General features: G+C 47.7%; 3 protein-coding genes across 7 annotated transcripts; 2 read left to right on the top strand and 1 right to left on the bottom strand.

The window, feature by feature from the left end:
* Positions 1-990: 990 nt before the first annotated feature.
* LOC4334030 (uncharacterized) lies at positions 991-4,372 on the top strand. 5 transcript variants are annotated; one of them, XM_015776039.3, is made up of 9 exons: positions 991-1,250; positions 1,343-1,450; positions 1,904-2,008; positions 2,110-2,214; positions 2,630-2,768; positions 3,324-3,439; positions 3,516-3,572; positions 3,683-3,768; positions 3,864-4,372. In XM_015776039.3, exons 1-8 carry the CDS (start codon positions 1,023-1,025, stop codon positions 3,758-3,760), a joined length of 936 nt encoding a protein of 311 aa, XP_015631525.1. In that variant the 5' UTR covers positions 991-1,022; the 3' UTR covers positions 3,761-3,768; positions 3,864-4,372. The 5 variants fall into 5 exon arrangements, with proteins under 5 accessions (XP_015631525.1, XP_015631524.1, XP_015631521.1 ...); XM_015776038.3 differs by having other exon boundaries at positions 3,683-3,781; XM_015776035.3 differs by having other exon boundaries at positions 2,110-2,238.
* Positions 4,373-7,417: 3,045 nt separating this feature from the next.
* LOC4334029 (endoglucanase 10-like) lies at positions 7,418-10,920 on the top strand. Its single transcript, NM_001418648.1, has 6 exons — positions 7,418-8,067; positions 8,489-8,796; positions 8,941-9,405; positions 9,646-9,781; positions 9,859-10,031; positions 10,122-10,920. The coding sequence occupies exons 1-6, from the start codon at positions 7,692-7,694 to the stop codon at positions 10,524-10,526; spliced, it is 1,863 nt and encodes a 620-aa protein (NP_001405577.1). The 5' UTR covers positions 7,418-7,691; the 3' UTR covers positions 10,527-10,920.
* Positions 10,921-11,323: 403 nt separating this feature from the next.
* LOC4334028 (pentatricopeptide repeat-containing protein At1g77405) lies at positions 11,324-13,017 on the bottom strand. Its single transcript, XM_026023806.2, has one exon. The coding sequence runs from the start codon at positions 13,011-13,013 to the stop codon at positions 11,793-11,795; it is 1,221 nt and encodes a 406-aa protein (XP_025879591.1). The 5' UTR covers positions 13,014-13,017; the 3' UTR covers positions 11,324-11,792.
* Positions 13,018-17,460: the final 4,443 nt, after the last annotated feature.

Here is a 17,460-nt window from a genome sequence, read left to right as displayed (position 1 = left end):
CGTGTAGAGCTTTGCAATTCAGGATTGAGCAAATAGATAGGATCCTAGTCATTGTTTTGTGTTTGTGTTTGTGTTTCCCCCAGAGGAATTTCACTTTATTTCAAAGAATGGTATTTCTTGAATAGAATAATTAGATTTGGTATGGTTTTTGGAAGAGCAGAATGTCAGTTCCACACAAATGTATATCTGAGCGTACAACTTTACAACACATAATTAACCAAATAAATAGGACCGTAATCATCGCATGTTTGTGTTTTGCATTTTCCCCTTGATTTTGCAGAGGAATTTGAAATGACTATAGTTGATTCCAACCATAACAACATCGCTTGGTTCAGGCTCCCAAGTCACACAACTTCGCAACTGTAAGCACTCTCACTCATTCAAGCGGAACCAAGAATGTAGTCGTTGCGATGTTTTTTTTTCAAATTTTGCTTCTAATTGAGTTCTTACGAAATGTCGAAATGGTTGCAAATCTATCTTTCCTAGTACTACATACTCAATGTGCCAATGCAAACCAATCAAATAGGACACCTAGCTATGAAGTGAGTGTAATACATGGATTTTGGTGTTGAATTGATAGTGATGCTCACATTTAGGGCATGTTTAGTATAGCTCCAACTCATAAATTTAGCTTCAGAAGTTAGGTCTGGAGTGAAGTTGTGGAGCTGGGCAGCTCCACAACTCTAGTTCATTTTGTGAGAGAGCTCCACCCAACTCCACTGCCAGTTTTGGTGGAACTGAAACTGTTTGGCTGAGCTCCAGCTCTAGGACTGGATTTGTGCCAAACAGGCCCTTATAGAGTGTGTGTCTCTTTGAACGAGCGAATGCGTCTTTACTATTTCCAAAAAAAAAAAGAAAAAAGAGACACCTGACTTACTGTGCTTTCTTTCATCTCAGCTGTCCAAAACTCCAATCGGACGGTCCAGAATATCCAAACCGATGGATAGAGCAAACCCCCCTTATCCCCTCTCTTCTCCCCTTTCTCCCGGCAACGCAACGAACTCCTTCCAAGCTCCTCGCCAATGGCGTCCTCCTCCGCCCTCGCTTCCTCCCCCTTCCTCCCGCCCCTCTCAACCCCAAACCCTAGGGCCCTCTCCCTCCGCCTCCCCGCTCGCCGCCTCCCCGTGGCGTCCTCCGCGGCTCCCTCGGGCGCTGCCGCTGCGGCGTCGGCGAGGGAGCGCCGCCGCTTCCTGGAGCGGTACGGCCTCAACCCCGACGACTTCGAGGACGATGCCGAGGCGGAACCCAGGGTTAGTTTGTTCGGTCCATCGATCAGGGGTCTCGCGGAAGTTGATTCCGTTGTAGTTTCTGGTGATTTGAGTTTGTTTTTTTTTTCTTACAGGAAGAGAGGAGAAGGGATAGGCGGAACCGGCGGTCGGGTAGAGGGGAGGCGGAGGATGCTCCGGCGAAGGCGGCGGCTGAGCCTCGGGAGACGCATAAAATGCTTCAGGTGCCTTTGGTTTTGATTCGCGTATGATTGTTTGTTCATGTGCAACTTCTGAAAAAGGGCGTGCACTTATTTAATTTATGTATACATGGGTAAATAAAAGGAACCACTTGCTTGTGACTAAAATTGCCATCATTGGGAAGTCTCTGATGGAAATAAATGTTTGTTGCCTACTTGCCATTACTTCTGCCAGAAAGATGTAGTAGGTCAGAAGGTGTTTGGCACTTCTGTATAACCAGATGACCTTTTGTCCTGAGAAACCAGATTTGCACGCTCATATATTGATAATTCACCCACTTTGCCAGGCTTGTAGAACAAACTATTCATTGTCATGTAAGAATGACCCCATACTGGAAGTGTTCGGCAACTAATGCACTTCTCTATGAAATAAAATTGCATTAATTATTTCAATGCTTCGGTTCTTTTAGAGGTTAAAGTGCACCATGTTTCTGCTAGGTGTTAGGAGGAAAAGTACGCAGAAGAAAATTACTTTCACCAAAAGATAGGAATGTTCGTCCAATGATGGAAGTTGTACGAGGGGCAGCCTTTGACATTTTACAGGTACCTATTTAGTTTAATTTGTTTATGTCAGCTACTCAGTTATAAAAGTTCAACCTTATGGTACTGACAGATCTATGTTGGTTCTTGGCCTTAATATGCAGTCAGCTGGTGGTTTTCCGGCTTCGCTTAGACCTGGTCGATGGTTAGACTTGTATAGTGGTACTGGATCTGTTGGAATTGAGGCTATGAGCCGTGGATGTTCAGAGGTTTTCCCCAGAACTGAAGTTAAAGTATATTTATTTGCTAATCTAATTACCTACCTGCTCTACCATAAATCTATAGGACCAAATGTATTCACAATATATATGAATGGGATTTCCACTTTTAGGAGAGGGTGTGCATAGGCGTACAAGTATATCTTGAGTTTTATTTCCATAAAAATATCTATTGGCACTTCCTGTTTAGTAATCGTGAATGGTAGCACTTAAAATTTAGCTTGAAGTACTGTAAGTGTTTGCAAGTTAGCATGAAGTGCCTTTTGTGTTCTTTTCTATTATCTATTTTTACAGTTGTGAGAATGATTTCAAATTCTGATAGCATAAAATTTCCATTGAGAGAACAAAATGATGAGGAATGAGAAGTATTGTGATTCATTCATTTGTTTGTTTCCTTTTGTCTTAGGCACATTTTGTTGAGATGGATCCTTGGGTTGTTTCTGAGGTCCTTAAACCGAATCTGGAGTGTACTGGATTTCTTGATGTTTCGCACATACATATGATCCGCGTCGAAAACTTCTTGGCCAATGCTGAAAAATCTAGTGGTATGACTCTTTTAGGGAATATGGGACTCTAATTCTAGTTAGGAAGGTGAGGTAGGTAAACATTGTGAGACTATTGATGGGCTTGTTTGGTTGATGCCCTTGATAGCCACAACGAATCATGGCAAGCCGAAATTTGGCAGGCAAAAGGAGATTTGCTTGGATCATGGCCAAGCCTAATTTGCTCGCAGTACCAATTTTTGGTTTGCTTACAAGGATATTAAGCCAAAACAGGCTTCGAACTCTGCGCTGACAGTGACTTCTTGTTAAAAATTTATGATGATATAGATTTAAAGATTGTTTATTGGTAGTATTAGTAACAGAAAGCTAATAATGGATGTGTAACATCGGTGCATTTGGACATGTCCTTAGATGCAGTACTATGAATCTATGATTAATGTGTCATTCAATACACTCTTTTATAATCATATGCCACACAGTGCAGTTGTGCACAAACACATGGATCATGCAAAAATTCTTATAAACAAGATATTTTAGTCCTTTTGACAGCATTATTATCCTGTTCTCTGACACATACACTCTTTTTATCTCTCTCAGGTAAATATCCTTCTTTTGATTATATTAGTGTAACACCGCCATATCTTGAGGTAAACTACAGTACACTACTCGATCAACTTGCAAGGTCACCATTGGTTGGAGAAGATTGCTTCATTGTGAGTTTTTCATTCTGTGTCAATCTAACTATTTTGCTCTTATGCACATTCCTTACCATCATTTGTTTTTCCTTAGCTCGTTGAATACCCACTGAAAACAGACATGGCCGAATCATGTGGAAGCCTTATAAAAGTGAGTGTCTTACACTTTGACCCTACTCAGCACTGACATAATGGTAGTGCAATAGCGCTTAGCTTTCTGGATTGCTGATGCAGTTGCTTATTTGTTTGCAAATATTGCAGGTAGCTGACAGGAGGTTTGGTAGGACAAACTTGCTAATTTATGGGCCAACCTGGGCTGAGAAGAAGAGGAGATCTTGAGATGATTTGTGAGACATTGAGGCAAATTCTCCCCTCTTTATGCACATTTTGGATCTCACCACACTAATACACTAATACAGACTCTTCAACAACCATCTTGCAGGTATGCTAATTACTGGAAAGGAACGCTGTCTCGACAGTGTCACCGCACTCTTGAACAGCAACGAGTGGCTCAGCTCCTCTCGAAACTATCAACAGTGAAATTCATGGAACATCCTGTGGAGATGATGGACTACTGTCTAGTACACTGGAAGATTGTATGAGGGAGAGACAGAGAGTACTTCTCTTTCATTATAGTTCACCAATCCACATCCCAGAAGAAGAAAATGATCACTGGCTCACTGCGTTTCAAGGCATCAGCATCAAGCCACCATGCGATAGTGACCTATCTCCACGTTGCTACGAGCCTGACTCTATCTAGCATTGTAGGTCATGCCTCGCCGGTGATATGATCTGAGCCGTACATTTATGCATTCAGACATTCAGTACACTGGCTCTAGCTGCACAGGCATTTGTGTGCTCAATCTCCATAGAACAACATGATTATGTTGCTTATTGATCGGTGGATGCAATAAGTTTATAAGCAAAATCTGCTTTTTTTTTTCTTCATTACATCAATTAGCGTTATGCTCTTGTTGACAGGATACATACGTGCCAACATGTGAGGGGTGCATTGATCTGAAGCAATCCCCTGCACTCCAGTCTTGGGGAAAAAAACAAGGAGAGTTGGTTGCATTCCAGGATGATCACGTAGCAGCAAATGTTCCCTCTTCAACTACACTAAGGATGAGTAGTATCCTGTTTCTGCTCACAAGTCGCAACCGTCGAGAATTCATCGATAATTTTTGACCATCTGTCAAAATTCATGCGAGATTCATACAAGTCACAACTCGCTCTTCACTTCAGAATTCGGATATATGTGTTCCAAACTTCCGATCGTGCGCACTGGTCCATAGACGCCTATGGTGGACTAGGTCCAGGCAACCTAAGCAGTGGATGCTCATCAGCGGATGGTGCAGAACAGAAAGCGAGAAAAAAAACAAGAACCAGACGGGGGAAAATTGGGTAGGTTGGGGCCATGCTGCTGACGTGGGCCAAGGTCTCGCGGCACTTTCCCCAACCAGCGAATCTGCTTGGGTTTCAGTGCGCAACACAGGGCATTTCTGCATTTCTCACCGGATTTGCCGTCCGACCAGGATGCTGAGGTACTGAGCAAACACCCAGATTAGCCGTGAACCTTAACCTGTTGAAGGCTCCCAAGATTTCTAAACGCAACAGAAAAAAACGTAGAAATATAATGTCACATAATTTAAAATCATATACTCGTATGGTTTTAAAACACAGAAACACTAGTGTTGGATGTTTTATATAATTGAAACACATGACATTTTAAGAAAACTCACATGTGGAAGAGAGATTAAAGAGGGAAAGAGAGTTTGCATTGGACTTAGCAAAGGAAAATAAACTAAGAGGTTTAAGCTCATGTTAAAACTCCTATAGAGCGAGGGTATAGAAAAGTAATCCTTAGGAATCTTGCACTCTGAAATTTTTCATAAGTATGCTGATCCTCTAAAAATCATATGTTTTTTCTATGTCCCAATGGAGATCTAAATAGTTTTTTTAAAAGGAAATTAATGGAGCATTTTGATTCTCTACTTTTCGCTCCAATGGACAATATCCTGCTAACCATTACGAGTATTCTTTACTTTTCTCCACAACAAAATGTAGTAGCAGAACTAACTGCCTAGATAGCATATGCCATTTTGGCCTTTACTTTGGCTAAAGTTATTCTCTTCGATGGACTAAACAAGTCCAATGTATCAAAGAATTATGAGATAGCCTCATTATCTTCATTAACTATAACCCCTCCAAAAACAAAGACCAAAGAGAGGCTTGGTCAGTTGGTTGGCACGAAAGGAGAAGCGAATTTGGATTCTTTGTGAATCAGATCCGATAACCCGGCTTCATCATTTCTTTTTATATTATGTAAAATATATATATATTTAGAGAGAGAGAGAAGCCACCACATGATCATCTGACTGACGACATGAGTCTTGCCCTGGGGTCCAAGGAATCCACCGACAGCAGTCCACCGACAGCTCGCCCAGATCTTGATTTGTTTATCACCTCACTCATCAACTCACCAAATTAGCATACTTATATTATCACTACTAGTAGTATGGAGGAGTATTATTGTTTCTCTCTTTCTCGCTGATTAGTCCCCGTCTAGCCAAGGCGAGAAGTAATTAGCACACCGTGTGAGAGGGTGACCTCTCACCAATTAAGGTGTGCGTCCACGCATCCAAGTATTTAATCGTGTGCTATTTTTTTCCCAACCACTGCTGCTCGCCGTGTCACGCATCGCATGACATAAAACCGTATAGCTTGATCACTCTTCACAGTACGAAGTCTTTTATTTGTGCTACTTGTATGTAGTACTGCGTCAATAATTAAAGTAGTGTATTATTCAGTGTGGCGCCTTAAAAATGCTATCTTTTTGGTGCAGGGGAATAGTACTAGTACAATGCTAGAGCTCACTAACTGACCATTAAAGTATGTGGTGGTTATGGATTTTAAAACAACCATCTGATATTGGCTGGGCGATTGTGGTAGACACGCCCTAGATAGGAGGAATCACAACTTGACTAGAATACAATGATACGGCAGATAATGTATGTCCAACTAGTATGCAGGGGTTCAGATTAAAGAAAAACTGATGATTCTTGCATATAAAAAAAGGAAATGAACAAACATAGATTATGGGGCATCATGCATCAAGCTCTGCTATGTCTAAGCCCTGAATTTCCCATTTCCTTGACTTGATGGTTTCATCTTTTATTCCTCCATCCTCCAATCCCACCAACTCTGTCCAACTTGATTGAAGTATAAAACTGAGTGGCACATACATTTTGAATCACTAATACAGGCAATACCAGTTAACAACCACACCATAATCGTTTGCTTCAAGCCTTGAGCAACGGTAACTGCTTTGCAAAGGAAAGGCACGGAGACAAGTTAATGCTGTCGCTTTCTTGCATTATTGGGACCTATATATCTTCTTTGCCACGTACAGTTTGATAATGTACAAACAACTTTGCATCCCAGATCTACCAAAGTTAACACTCCTAACAAAGGCCTACTACTACTCTTCTATATCACCTGATAATGCCCAAACGTCCCACAACTACTACTCCCACTTTACAACAGTAAACAATCACAACTTCCGTAAGATCTAAACACCGTTTTCTTTTTCTGTTTCTTATTCCACCCAGACACAAAAGTGAACCCCACTGGGTAAGTGCAACCCTGTTACTACTACCTACCCCAACCCCAACGCACCACCCTCTATTGTGAATCGGATGGTTATTAATGACATTTATCGAATTTTCTCTTATAGTAGTATACTTCCCAGTTCTAAAATATAAGAGCATGATGCATTCCATCTAATTCAATATTTTATATTTTGAGATGGAAGAGTAGCTATTCCCCAATCACGTCCCGTAGAGAGCAGCAGTAGCGTAGAGCCGTGGAGGGGCTTGTACCGGCAGGCACCAGCACCGGCGCCCGCCGACGCCCACAAGCCCCCACCGAGCGCGGCCGCACCACCAACCGATAGCGGAGCGGCAACAACAAAACGAAGCCGAAACGAAAAGACGGGGGGCGACGAGGCGAGCGCGAGAAAGAGAAAGAGAGAGCAACGCCCCAACCACCACCCCCTCTGCCCAGGCCCCAGATCCCTCCACCCCATCGCACGCCACAACATAACATAACACCGCAAACACGCACCCTCCCAACAGACGCCTCCTCCCCTCCCTCCCTCCCACCTACACTCCGCTGCGCAGCCAGCTTCGCTCGCCCGCTACCTCACTCACTCTCGGGTGAGCGCGGCCACCGCTGCCGGCGACGAGGTAGGGAGGAGGAGGAGGGCAAGATGTTCGGGCGGGACCCGTGGGGCGGGCCGCTGGAGATCTCGAATGCGGACTCGGCGACGGACGACGACCGGAGCCGGGACCTGGACAGGGGGGCGCTGATGCGGCAGCTGGACGAGACGCAGCAGAGCTGGCTCCTGGCCGGGCCGGGCGACCAGGCCGGCAAGAAGAAGAAGAAGTACGTCGACCTCGGCTGCATGGTCCTCGACCGCAAGATCTTCATGTGGACCGTCGGCACCATCCTCGGCGTCGGCCTCTTCATCGGCTTCGTCATGATGATCGTCAAGCTCGTCCCCCACAAGCGCCCCCCTCCTCCTCCCCCCGACCAGTACACCCAGGCCCTCCACAAGGCCCTCATGTTCTTCAACGCGCAACGATGTGAGTTTTTTTCACTCCTTTCCTCCCTCCGTCTCCATCTCTGTCTGCATCAGAAGAAGAGGAGGAAGAAGATTTCAGAATTCAGATCCGGTTTTGCACGGCAATGTCGTGCGAAAAAGACGGGCACTTGCAGCTGTCTCTCCCCTGTCTCGGAGTGGCCTCTGCTGCCTCACTCTGTTTCTACATTTAGCATGTCTTTGTTGCTAAAAGATCTGGTCATTTGCACTAAATTACCCCCACATATATTCTCTCCACGCATGTTTAACCAGATCACGGTCCACGTGCAATAAACTACTGTCAAAATGACATTTTTTTCCTCGGTCCTGGATCTTGAGAGAGGATGAACAAAAGTCAATGTGAATTCGAATTCATATAAGCAAATTCTGCTCACCTTCTGACGATGTATCGTTCTGAATGTCAGCTGGTCCGCTGCCGAAGCATAACGGCGTCAGCTGGAGGGGGAATTCTTGCATGAAGGATGGCCTCTCCGACAGCACCGTCCGGAAGAGCTTGGTCGGAGGCTTCTACGACGCAGGAGACGCCATCAAGTTCAACTACCCCATGGCCTGGTCCATGACCATGCTCAGCTGGAGTGTGATCGAGTACAAGGCCAAGTATGAGGCGATCGGTGAGCTCGACCATGTCAAGGAGCTGATCAAGTGGGGCACAGATTACCTCCTCAAGACCTTCAATTCATCAGCCGATACTATCGATCGGATCGTCGCACAGGTTGGTAGAAGCCGACCATCTGTTAATCCTGAGTTTTCACTTTCCTGTCCCAAGAAATAAGGCGTCAGATCCACTCAAATATGTAGAGTAAACTTCACAGCAGATTTTCTAAATCATTGGTATCATATGAACTTCTTATTGCAGGTGGGTGTAGGTGACACCTCAAAAGGTGGTGCCCAACCTAATGACCACTACTGCTGGATGAGGCCAGAGGATATCGATTACCCCAGACCTGTCACTGAGTGCCACTCTTGCTCAGATCTTGCTTCCGAAATGGCTGCTGCCCTTGCTGCAGCTTCCATAGTGTTCAAGGACAGCAAGACTTACTCTGACAAGCTCGTGCGTGGCGCAAAGGCCCTGTACAAGTTCGGTAGGCTGCAGCGTGGGAGATACAGCCCCAATGGCTCTGATCAAGCAATTTTCTACAATTCCACCAGTTACTGGGATGAGTTTGTGTGGGGTGGTGCGTGGATGTACTTTGCCACAGGGAACAATACATACCTATCGGTTGCAACAGCTCCGGGGATGGCAAAGCATGCTGGAGCATACTGGCTCGATAGTCCGAATTATGGAGTTTTTACCTGGGATGACAAGCTTCCAGGAGCTCAGGTTAGCATACTTCACACCTCTGTACTCAGTGCACTGGTTAGCTAGAACCACATTGCAGTTAGTGTAAAATGACAGAAGAAGGATAAGGTAATCTGAATGAGAAAATATACAAGTGTTTTAGAAGGTGCAGGAATTAACCAAAAATGATTTGCATAGAGAAGGGTGGTTAATGGTATACTTCAATACTGCAGCGATACTGTGATAGTGATCCACCTCTAACATTGTTTCTACTTTATTCAGGTTCTTCTGAGCAGGTTGCGGCTTTTCCTAAGTCCTGGATATCCTTACGAAGAAATACTGAGAACATTTCACAACCAAACAGACAATGTTATGTGCTCGTATCTGCCGATGTACAATTCATTCAACTTTACCAAAGGTCGGTGCTGTTCCCCCTTTGCCTCTCTTTTTTTCTCTCTAGCCACAAATGGAAGTTAAACAATGGGAGGTTTACAGGAGGAATGATACAGCTCAACCACGGAAGGCCTCAGCCACTTCAGTATGTTGTCAATGCGGCTTTCCTTGCCTCTCTATACAGCGATTACCTGGATGCTGCAGATACACCTGGGTGGTATTGTGGACCTACTTTCTACACTACAGAAGTCCTCCGCAAATTTGCAAGGTCACAGGTAAGGTTTTGTTGCCCATGCTCTTGAAGTAGTCAAAGCTACATTAGCACAGTTCGGTGAATTTGACACCCAAAACCCTTCAATTTGCAGCTCGATTATGTCCTAGGTAAGAACCCACTGAAGATGAGCTACGTTGTGGGTTTTGGAAACAAGTACCCCAAGCGCGCTCATCACAGAGGTGCATCAATCCCTCATAATGGTGTCAAATATGGATGCAAAGGAGGCTTTAAATGGAGGGAGACTAAGAAGCCAAATCCTAATATCCTTATTGGAGCACTGGTTGCTGGCCCTGATAGGCATGATGGCTTCAAAGATGTCCGTACAAACTACAATTACACGGAGCCTACTCTTGCAGCAAATGCTGGCCTGGTGGCAGCCTTGATTTCCCTAACTAACATTCACGTCAAAAGTGGAATCGATAAGAACACCATCTTCTCTGCAGTTCCTCCGATGTTTCCAACTCCCCCACCTCCACCGTCAGCTTGGAAACCATGAAGAGTCAGATCGCTGAATATTTCTTGAGCATCAAACGGAGGGAACGACAGATGTTTGTTTGGTACAGCAAAGGACACATACAGAAAGCAGACAACATAAGCTTACAGAGCCTCTATTTTCTGTATCAGTATGACAGATCGGTATAAATTCATCTGTCGACAATAGACCGGGATGTTGTGTGCACCTTGTGAAACTAATTTTTGGGGTCCTTGTTGTTATTCGTTCAGAGCTCATGTGTGAAGTTCTTTTTGTAGAAATGGAACCTTTATAAACCGTTTTATAGGAGTGACTTTATCATCATACTAAAGGATTTGTGTAACCTTTATACAGCTTTCTTGATTCCATTTTTATCTCTTTGCCTTACATTTCAGCCACACTTCAGGGGCATGTTCACTAAATTCTCATCATATCCAATGTGTGTGTTTATTTTAGTTCTGCGGTGGGGGATGAGTTGGGCAGACTCTACAGCATGGCAGAAGAAGCATATATCTTTATGCCTAATAAAATTGTCATAAACTGACCTCTTTATATAGTTACACTTAAAAAATTAATCCCTTGCGTTGGTGCACCAACAATTATACAAATAAAAACTAAGAACTCCACTGACTATCAACTCTGAGAAATATAAAAAAACACGTCTAAGGGGCATAACATATTTGTCATGAAGCACATGATGAGATCTTACAAACAAAGCAACTGGGGTAGAAAAAGAATAACAATGATGATATACAGATGGTTTCTGGTTAGATAACAGGAAACAGCAATTTAAATTTTGTGAAGCTGTAAACTGCATCAAATGATAATGGCAAAGAAAGACCAAATCTGATTTATTATGGCATATTGGCATAGCAGTGTCACGCTGAAAACTACATGATCCCACAATGCATGGTACAGAAATAAAAGGAAGGATCTAGCAGATAACAATAGGCAAGCTCGTTGCATAATAATCATTCCAACGTCAATCATGAGCAAGAACCCCAGATATTGCTTACCTTCCGCGCAACATTCTGCCTCGGATGATCTACTATATTGGTGGCATGTTGGGCTTCAACCTCATGCCTTTCCACGGTACCAGCAACAAGTCTTCGGCAATGATCTTTCAGCAAAGCAAGTTGCCAGGGCACTCCCATGGACAGTCTTCCTCAGTTCAAACATGTATCAGCATGTACTCCGTAGACATCTTAATAAAGAATTCTTTGCTTGGTATACAAGCATCTCACATCCGAGTGGACAACAAGTCTGCATTGGCTCAATATTGCAGCTAGATTATCTTGTGACTGATCGCATTATGGGCTTCATTCGCAATACCTGTTGAAATCTCTCCTTGATGCCAGCATCAATAGACTGACACAGCTCTACCGGCAAAGCCTCCTCATGCGCCTTCTCAATTTCATCTTTCACAAGCTTGTATGTGTGCTCCCTTGGAAGATGCCCACTTTCAGCCATTTCGATAATGAACTGCCTTGCCTCACTAATCCGTCCAATCTCACACAAAGAGTGGATAATAGGCGTATATGTGCTCGATGTCGCTCCCCCATGCCCCCTCGCCACCATCTCCCTCATCCACTTAACAGCCTTGTCCACCTCATTCACCACGCTATAATACCTCACAAAGGAATTGTAAGTCACCCTGTTTGGTGAGCACCCCTTCCTTAGCATTTCATCAAACACCTCGTGCGCGCGCTCGACACGGTATGTCTTGCATAGGCCATTGATCAAACAGTTGTAGGTCACGACATCCGGCTCAAGCCCTTTCTCCCCCATCCTCCGGAACAGCCTCCCCGCCTCGTAGATCCTCCTCCTCGCCGCTTTCCGGCATCCCGTCTCCACTCCGATCCGGCAGTACGAGGAGATGAGCACCGTGTAGGTGTAGGAATCAGGGCCGCACCGCGCGCCGGGGCGCTCCATCTGGTCGAGCAGGAACCTGGCGTCCTTGAAGCGGCCGTTCCGGCACAGCGCGGCGAGCAGAGTGTTGTAGCACTGCGCGTCGGGGGAGCAGTGGAACTGGCGCCCGCGGTGGAAGGCGGCGAGGGCGTGGCGCGGGAGGCCCTCCTCGCCGAGCGCGCGTATGACGTCGGTGAGCGCGGCGGTGGAGACGAGCGGCGCGTGGTCGCGGAGGAGGCGGAAGAGCGCCGGGAGCGCGCGGGCGCGGGCGAGGGAGAGCGCGGCGGCGCGGAGCGGGGGCTCGGTGAGATGCGCGGGGCGGCGCGGGTTGGCGTCGGAGTGGGACCAGGAGAGGAAGGCGAGGGTGAGGGCGGCGGCGAGGCGGCGGGTGGGGGCGGAGGACGGGGAGGGGAAGGGGCGCTGCGGGCAGAGGCAGCGCGAGGAGCGCGGGAGGAGGAGGCGCGGGATGGCGGCGAGGGCGGCGGCGATGGTGGGCGGGGAGAAGCCGCGGAAGGCCGGGGACGGGCGGAGCGTGGCGTCGAAGCGGCGGCGCTGGAGGAGCGCGACCAGGAGCTGGGGCACGAGGCGGGACGGCGACGACATTGGTGAGTTCCTTTCTTCCCTTTCCCAACTTTAATGCTCTCTCAGTTTTCCACAGTCCCACTTCAAAAGCGGCTAAACATTACCTTCAAAAAAAAACTATAGAAAACTTATTTTAAAAAATATATTAATTTATTCGATAATCCTTATACACGGGCTCACGATAAGAGAGAAAAATACTGGGCGTCCGCACATCTCATTCCACGTCGCTAAGACTCTCTACGCGCTCCTTCGCTCGTGTCGCCTTATCTCCCTCGTCGGCGCCGCCTCCTCTCCTATGAGCTCCCTCGCCCGCGCCGCCTCCTCTCTCCTGTCAACCTCGCCCGCGTCGCTTTCCTGTCGGATCCACTGCTACTTTTCGTCTTCCTTGGCGGCTTCGTCCCCATGGTGGTGACGGTGGTGGAGGAGGCTCGCTGGCTTCCTCTCTCCATCTCTGCCACTGTCACACCCTGAAGTTTTCCCCCTTTTGCTTGCTTTAAAAATTGGTTAAATAAATTGCCCGAAGAAATTATCTTAATTAACCTAGAGCTAAATCCCTAGTTAATAAAAGCACTTAATAATCGGAAATAGCGTGGTGGAATTTTTCTTGAGTTCCCCATGCTCCAATGCATTAACAAGATTTTTAGTGGAATTTTCAGAGCCTTGGAAATAATTTTAACCAATTAAAAATCACCAAAGTGCAATTTTAAATCCCAGGAAAAATCCTTTCTTCTTTTTCTTTTTTTCTTTTCCCTCCTTTTTCTTTGTTGGGCCGTCGGCCCATCCCTCTCCCGCTCGGCCTTCCTCTTGTTGGGCCGGCCCATGCGCCCCTCCCTCCTCTCTCTGGGATGCCGACAGGTGGGCCCCACCTGTCGGTCGTCTCCCACCTCCAGCCGTTGGAGCCGGAGCTCCAACTGCTGCCGTCGAAACCGCCCATGCCGCCGCCGCCGTTTCCCGCCGTTCTCCACGCCCCACTCCGCCCGTGCCGCGCGCCCACGTCACCGCCCCACTCCTCCGCCCTTCCCGCCCGCGCGCATGCACGAAGTGGGCGGGATTCATTTTGAATCCCCCCCCATTCTCTCTCTCTCCACCCCCACGTCGCCGGCCAAATCGGCCATCTCCCCGGCCACGTCCGCCCCTCCCTCGCCCATAAAAACCCTCCCCCGAGTCCCCTCCCTCGTTTCCCCCATTTGCCGTCCTCTCCCACGCCCCCTACCGCGCCCGCGCCGTCACACCCGAGCCCCGCCGCTTGCCGCCGCCTTCGGCCGCGAGCCGCCGAAGCTAGAGTCGCCGCCGCGCCAAACCGCCGCCGCCGTTAGCTTCGCCGCCGCAAGAGCTTTCCCGGCCGCCGCCTCGCGTCACCGGAATCCCACCAGAGCGCCTCTCCCCTCGCGAGCCGGTGAGTTTTTCCCTCCCCTCCATCTCCGGCCGGCAATTCAAGCCGCCGTGGTCGTCGTCTCTTCTCCTAACGCCTCTCCATCTTCTCCTAGGGTGTCGCCGCCGCCCGTCCGTGCCTCCGCGTCGCCGGTCATCGCCGCCGTCTTCATCCTTCGCGCCGGCCGCCGTGCTCACAGTGAGGAGCCCCTCTCCTCCCTCCTTCCCTCTGTCCCGCACGCGCTGCCGCTCCCTGCGCTCGCCATCGCCTTCGTCCGCCGCCGCCGGTCTGTGCGCCGCCCGCCGCCGCCTCCCACGCCGCTGGTTGCCGTCACCGGCGACCGCATGCCGCCGCCGTTCGCCATGCTTGCCGGCCGGCTTGAAGCCGAGGCCGAGCCCGGTGGCTGCTCCCTGCACCGTCCGATCGGCTTGGGCCGATCCGGACCCTTGGTCCCGTGGACCGGCCGCCTTGAGCCGCTGACATGCGGGCCCCGCTTGCCGGCACCCCCTTCCTCTCCCCTTTGAGCCGCTGACCCGTGGGCCCCACCTGTCGCCGCCGCCCCCCCCCCTTTGCTGATGTCAGCCCTGGGCTTTATTGCGCAATAATTAATTAAGGACTTTTTCTTTATTAGTAAAAACACAGTTTATCTTCTAAAATTCATAAGTAATTCATCCGAGCTCCGTTTAAGTCCATTCAAGTCTCAGTAAATCAAGAAAAATGCAAAGAATCCATTAAAAATGGTTTTGTTTCCTGTTTCTGTAGTCTTATAGCATGTTTTGCTTGTGTGCTTTGTTTGTCGCGTAGGTTTCGGCCGTTTCGTCGATCCGCAGTTTCTCGAAGACGTTGCTGAGGTCTCATCAGTTCGAGAGCAAGGCAAGTCATGCAATACGTTTGATCATATTGTACCCAATTTACAAATATCCCGCATTTCTATTAAATGTTGCATTCTTTTACAATGTAATGTGGGATGGGTCCTATTCCTCAGCCACATATTGGTTACCCTATGCCATTGATAACTTGGGTATCAAAATGACTAGATGTTGGCTTAGGAAATGCTTAGCCATGCTTAGTTCAACTAGTACACAAATGGGGATCACATTATTACATAGACTTTGTCTTTTGGCATAGCTTTAGATTGGTGCCACCGCAATGGTGTTAGTTAATTAAAATACACTGAATGGCGGGCTGTGAGTGCATGGTTTTGCTGGTCGCACCCATGGCAGTTAAGGACCGGTTCACGGGAAACCCTGGGAGACTTACCGTGCTTACCACAAGCGGGAGTGGGTAACTGCTTGATCTGAAGTATAGCTCGACCCTTTCCTAGGCACCGGTGGCGAGGGTGGGCGTGATGGAGTTGGGTCGGCCGAGGTGTTCGGTTGTCCAGCTGCCGGATTCACCGCGGCGCAAGAGGGGACCGCCCACTGCCTTTTGAGGGGTGGGGGTGAAACCTTAGCGTGGTGTGGATGGTTAGGGGAGGGTTATGTGGAGGGTCTTGTCACGATTTCCCCCTTTGCAGTATCATGGTGATACTTCGGGGCATGGCGACATGTGTGGAATCGTGTCTTGTGGGTACAGTTGTACACCTCTGGCCAGAGTAAAACTATTCGAATAGCCGTGCCCGCGGTTATGGGCGATCAACCAGATTCACCGTGATTAGTCTCACCCCTAGTTTAGCTTAATGAACTGGTGTAGTTCAGGTGGTTGGTTGGGCCTGTTGCAACGTGGTGTAGCGTTGGACAGTGATTGGTTAATATTGATTAATTACTACAACTGTTTTACTGCCTTCAACTACTGCTTTTAAATGCTAGCTTTATGCAAAAGAACCTCTAGCCTCCTTTGGTTATATCCTGCATCATACCTCCTCTTCCGGTATGACTTGCTGAGTACAGTGGGTAGTACTTAGTCTTGCTCTCTTTTCCCCCACACCAGAGTTGAAGTTCTTCTCAGTTGGAGCCGTCTCAGAGAGGTTGGTTTCGTCGCTGCCGTCAAGGGTTGCCTGTGGAATGGAATCGCCCGCTGCAGGAGTCAAGTCTTCAGGCTTAGCTCGCTTTTACCTTTTCCGCTGCATTTGTAATCCTTTATGTTTTTGTAAGACGTGGATCTGTATGTCAACAATTGTCGTTTGTGTACCCTGGCTGGTCCTGGACAGGGGTTTAATACACATTCAGCTTAGAAATTCTGGTTCGTGAATTTCTGGGCGTGACAGCCACCCTCCCTCTTCTCCTCATCCAGATCCGGTGATGGGGGCAGTGGAGAAGACTAATGCGGGCAACCCTGTGTTCGTCGGAGAGGAGAAAGATGCAGTCCATATCAAGTTCTGTGTGTTTCTTGTGTGTTACAGCTAGCGTACTCGTGATGTTCAGTGTTTGGATCAAATGTTGCACTGGATATTTCGATAGTGGTCCATATCTCTATTTTCGACATGTGGGTTTCGTTGATGTTTTAATGGTTCAAAAGCAATGTTTCGGCTAGTGTACTTGTTGGAGGCTTACCACGGAGGGCCTTCGACCGAACCTGCCGAAACCAAAAGTTCAAGCAACAGGATCATGCCGAAGGTGGGCGGCGAAGGTCGAGAGTGAAGCCATACGGGCGAAAGACATGACTTGGGTAACACCACTTTCGCCGAGTGGAGTTCTCGCCAGAAGGCGGCATGGACGAAGATGATGCGGCGAAAGCCTCGGCACACAGGCACGGGTTTTGCCAAAGCACCGAACCCCGTTGTTGGGAGGCTTGGTGGGCCGCTACGCCCTCGGGGGATTTCGCCAGATAGATGGGCCGAGCCATTTTGGCCCAGTAGGGGCCCGTATGTGTAAAGGACATAGTGTGCCCTCCATAATGTCCCTATCATAAGGGTAACCATATAAATTCCAATGTATAATCTAAACCCTAGTAGCGGGAACCTGTAATGGGGCTATAAATAGCCCCATAGGGCCATGTAATAGGGGGATCCCAAAAAATTTAAACAAAGTAGTACAATTATTCTTCTATTTCCCATCTACTATTGAGAGAACCACGTCATTTGACGTGACGCAATTATCCATTCGACAACAGTACTCATGATGTTTCTTTGTGTGTGGATCAAATGTTGCAGTGGAT

This window comes from Oryza sativa, chromosome 3 (genome assembly GCF_034140825.1).
Source record: "Oryza sativa Japonica Group chromosome 3, ASM3414082v1".
Classification (NCBI taxonomy): Eukaryota; Viridiplantae; Streptophyta; class Magnoliopsida; order Poales; family Poaceae; genus Oryza; species Oryza sativa.
This window is presented reverse-complemented; position numbering and strand designations above follow the sequence as displayed.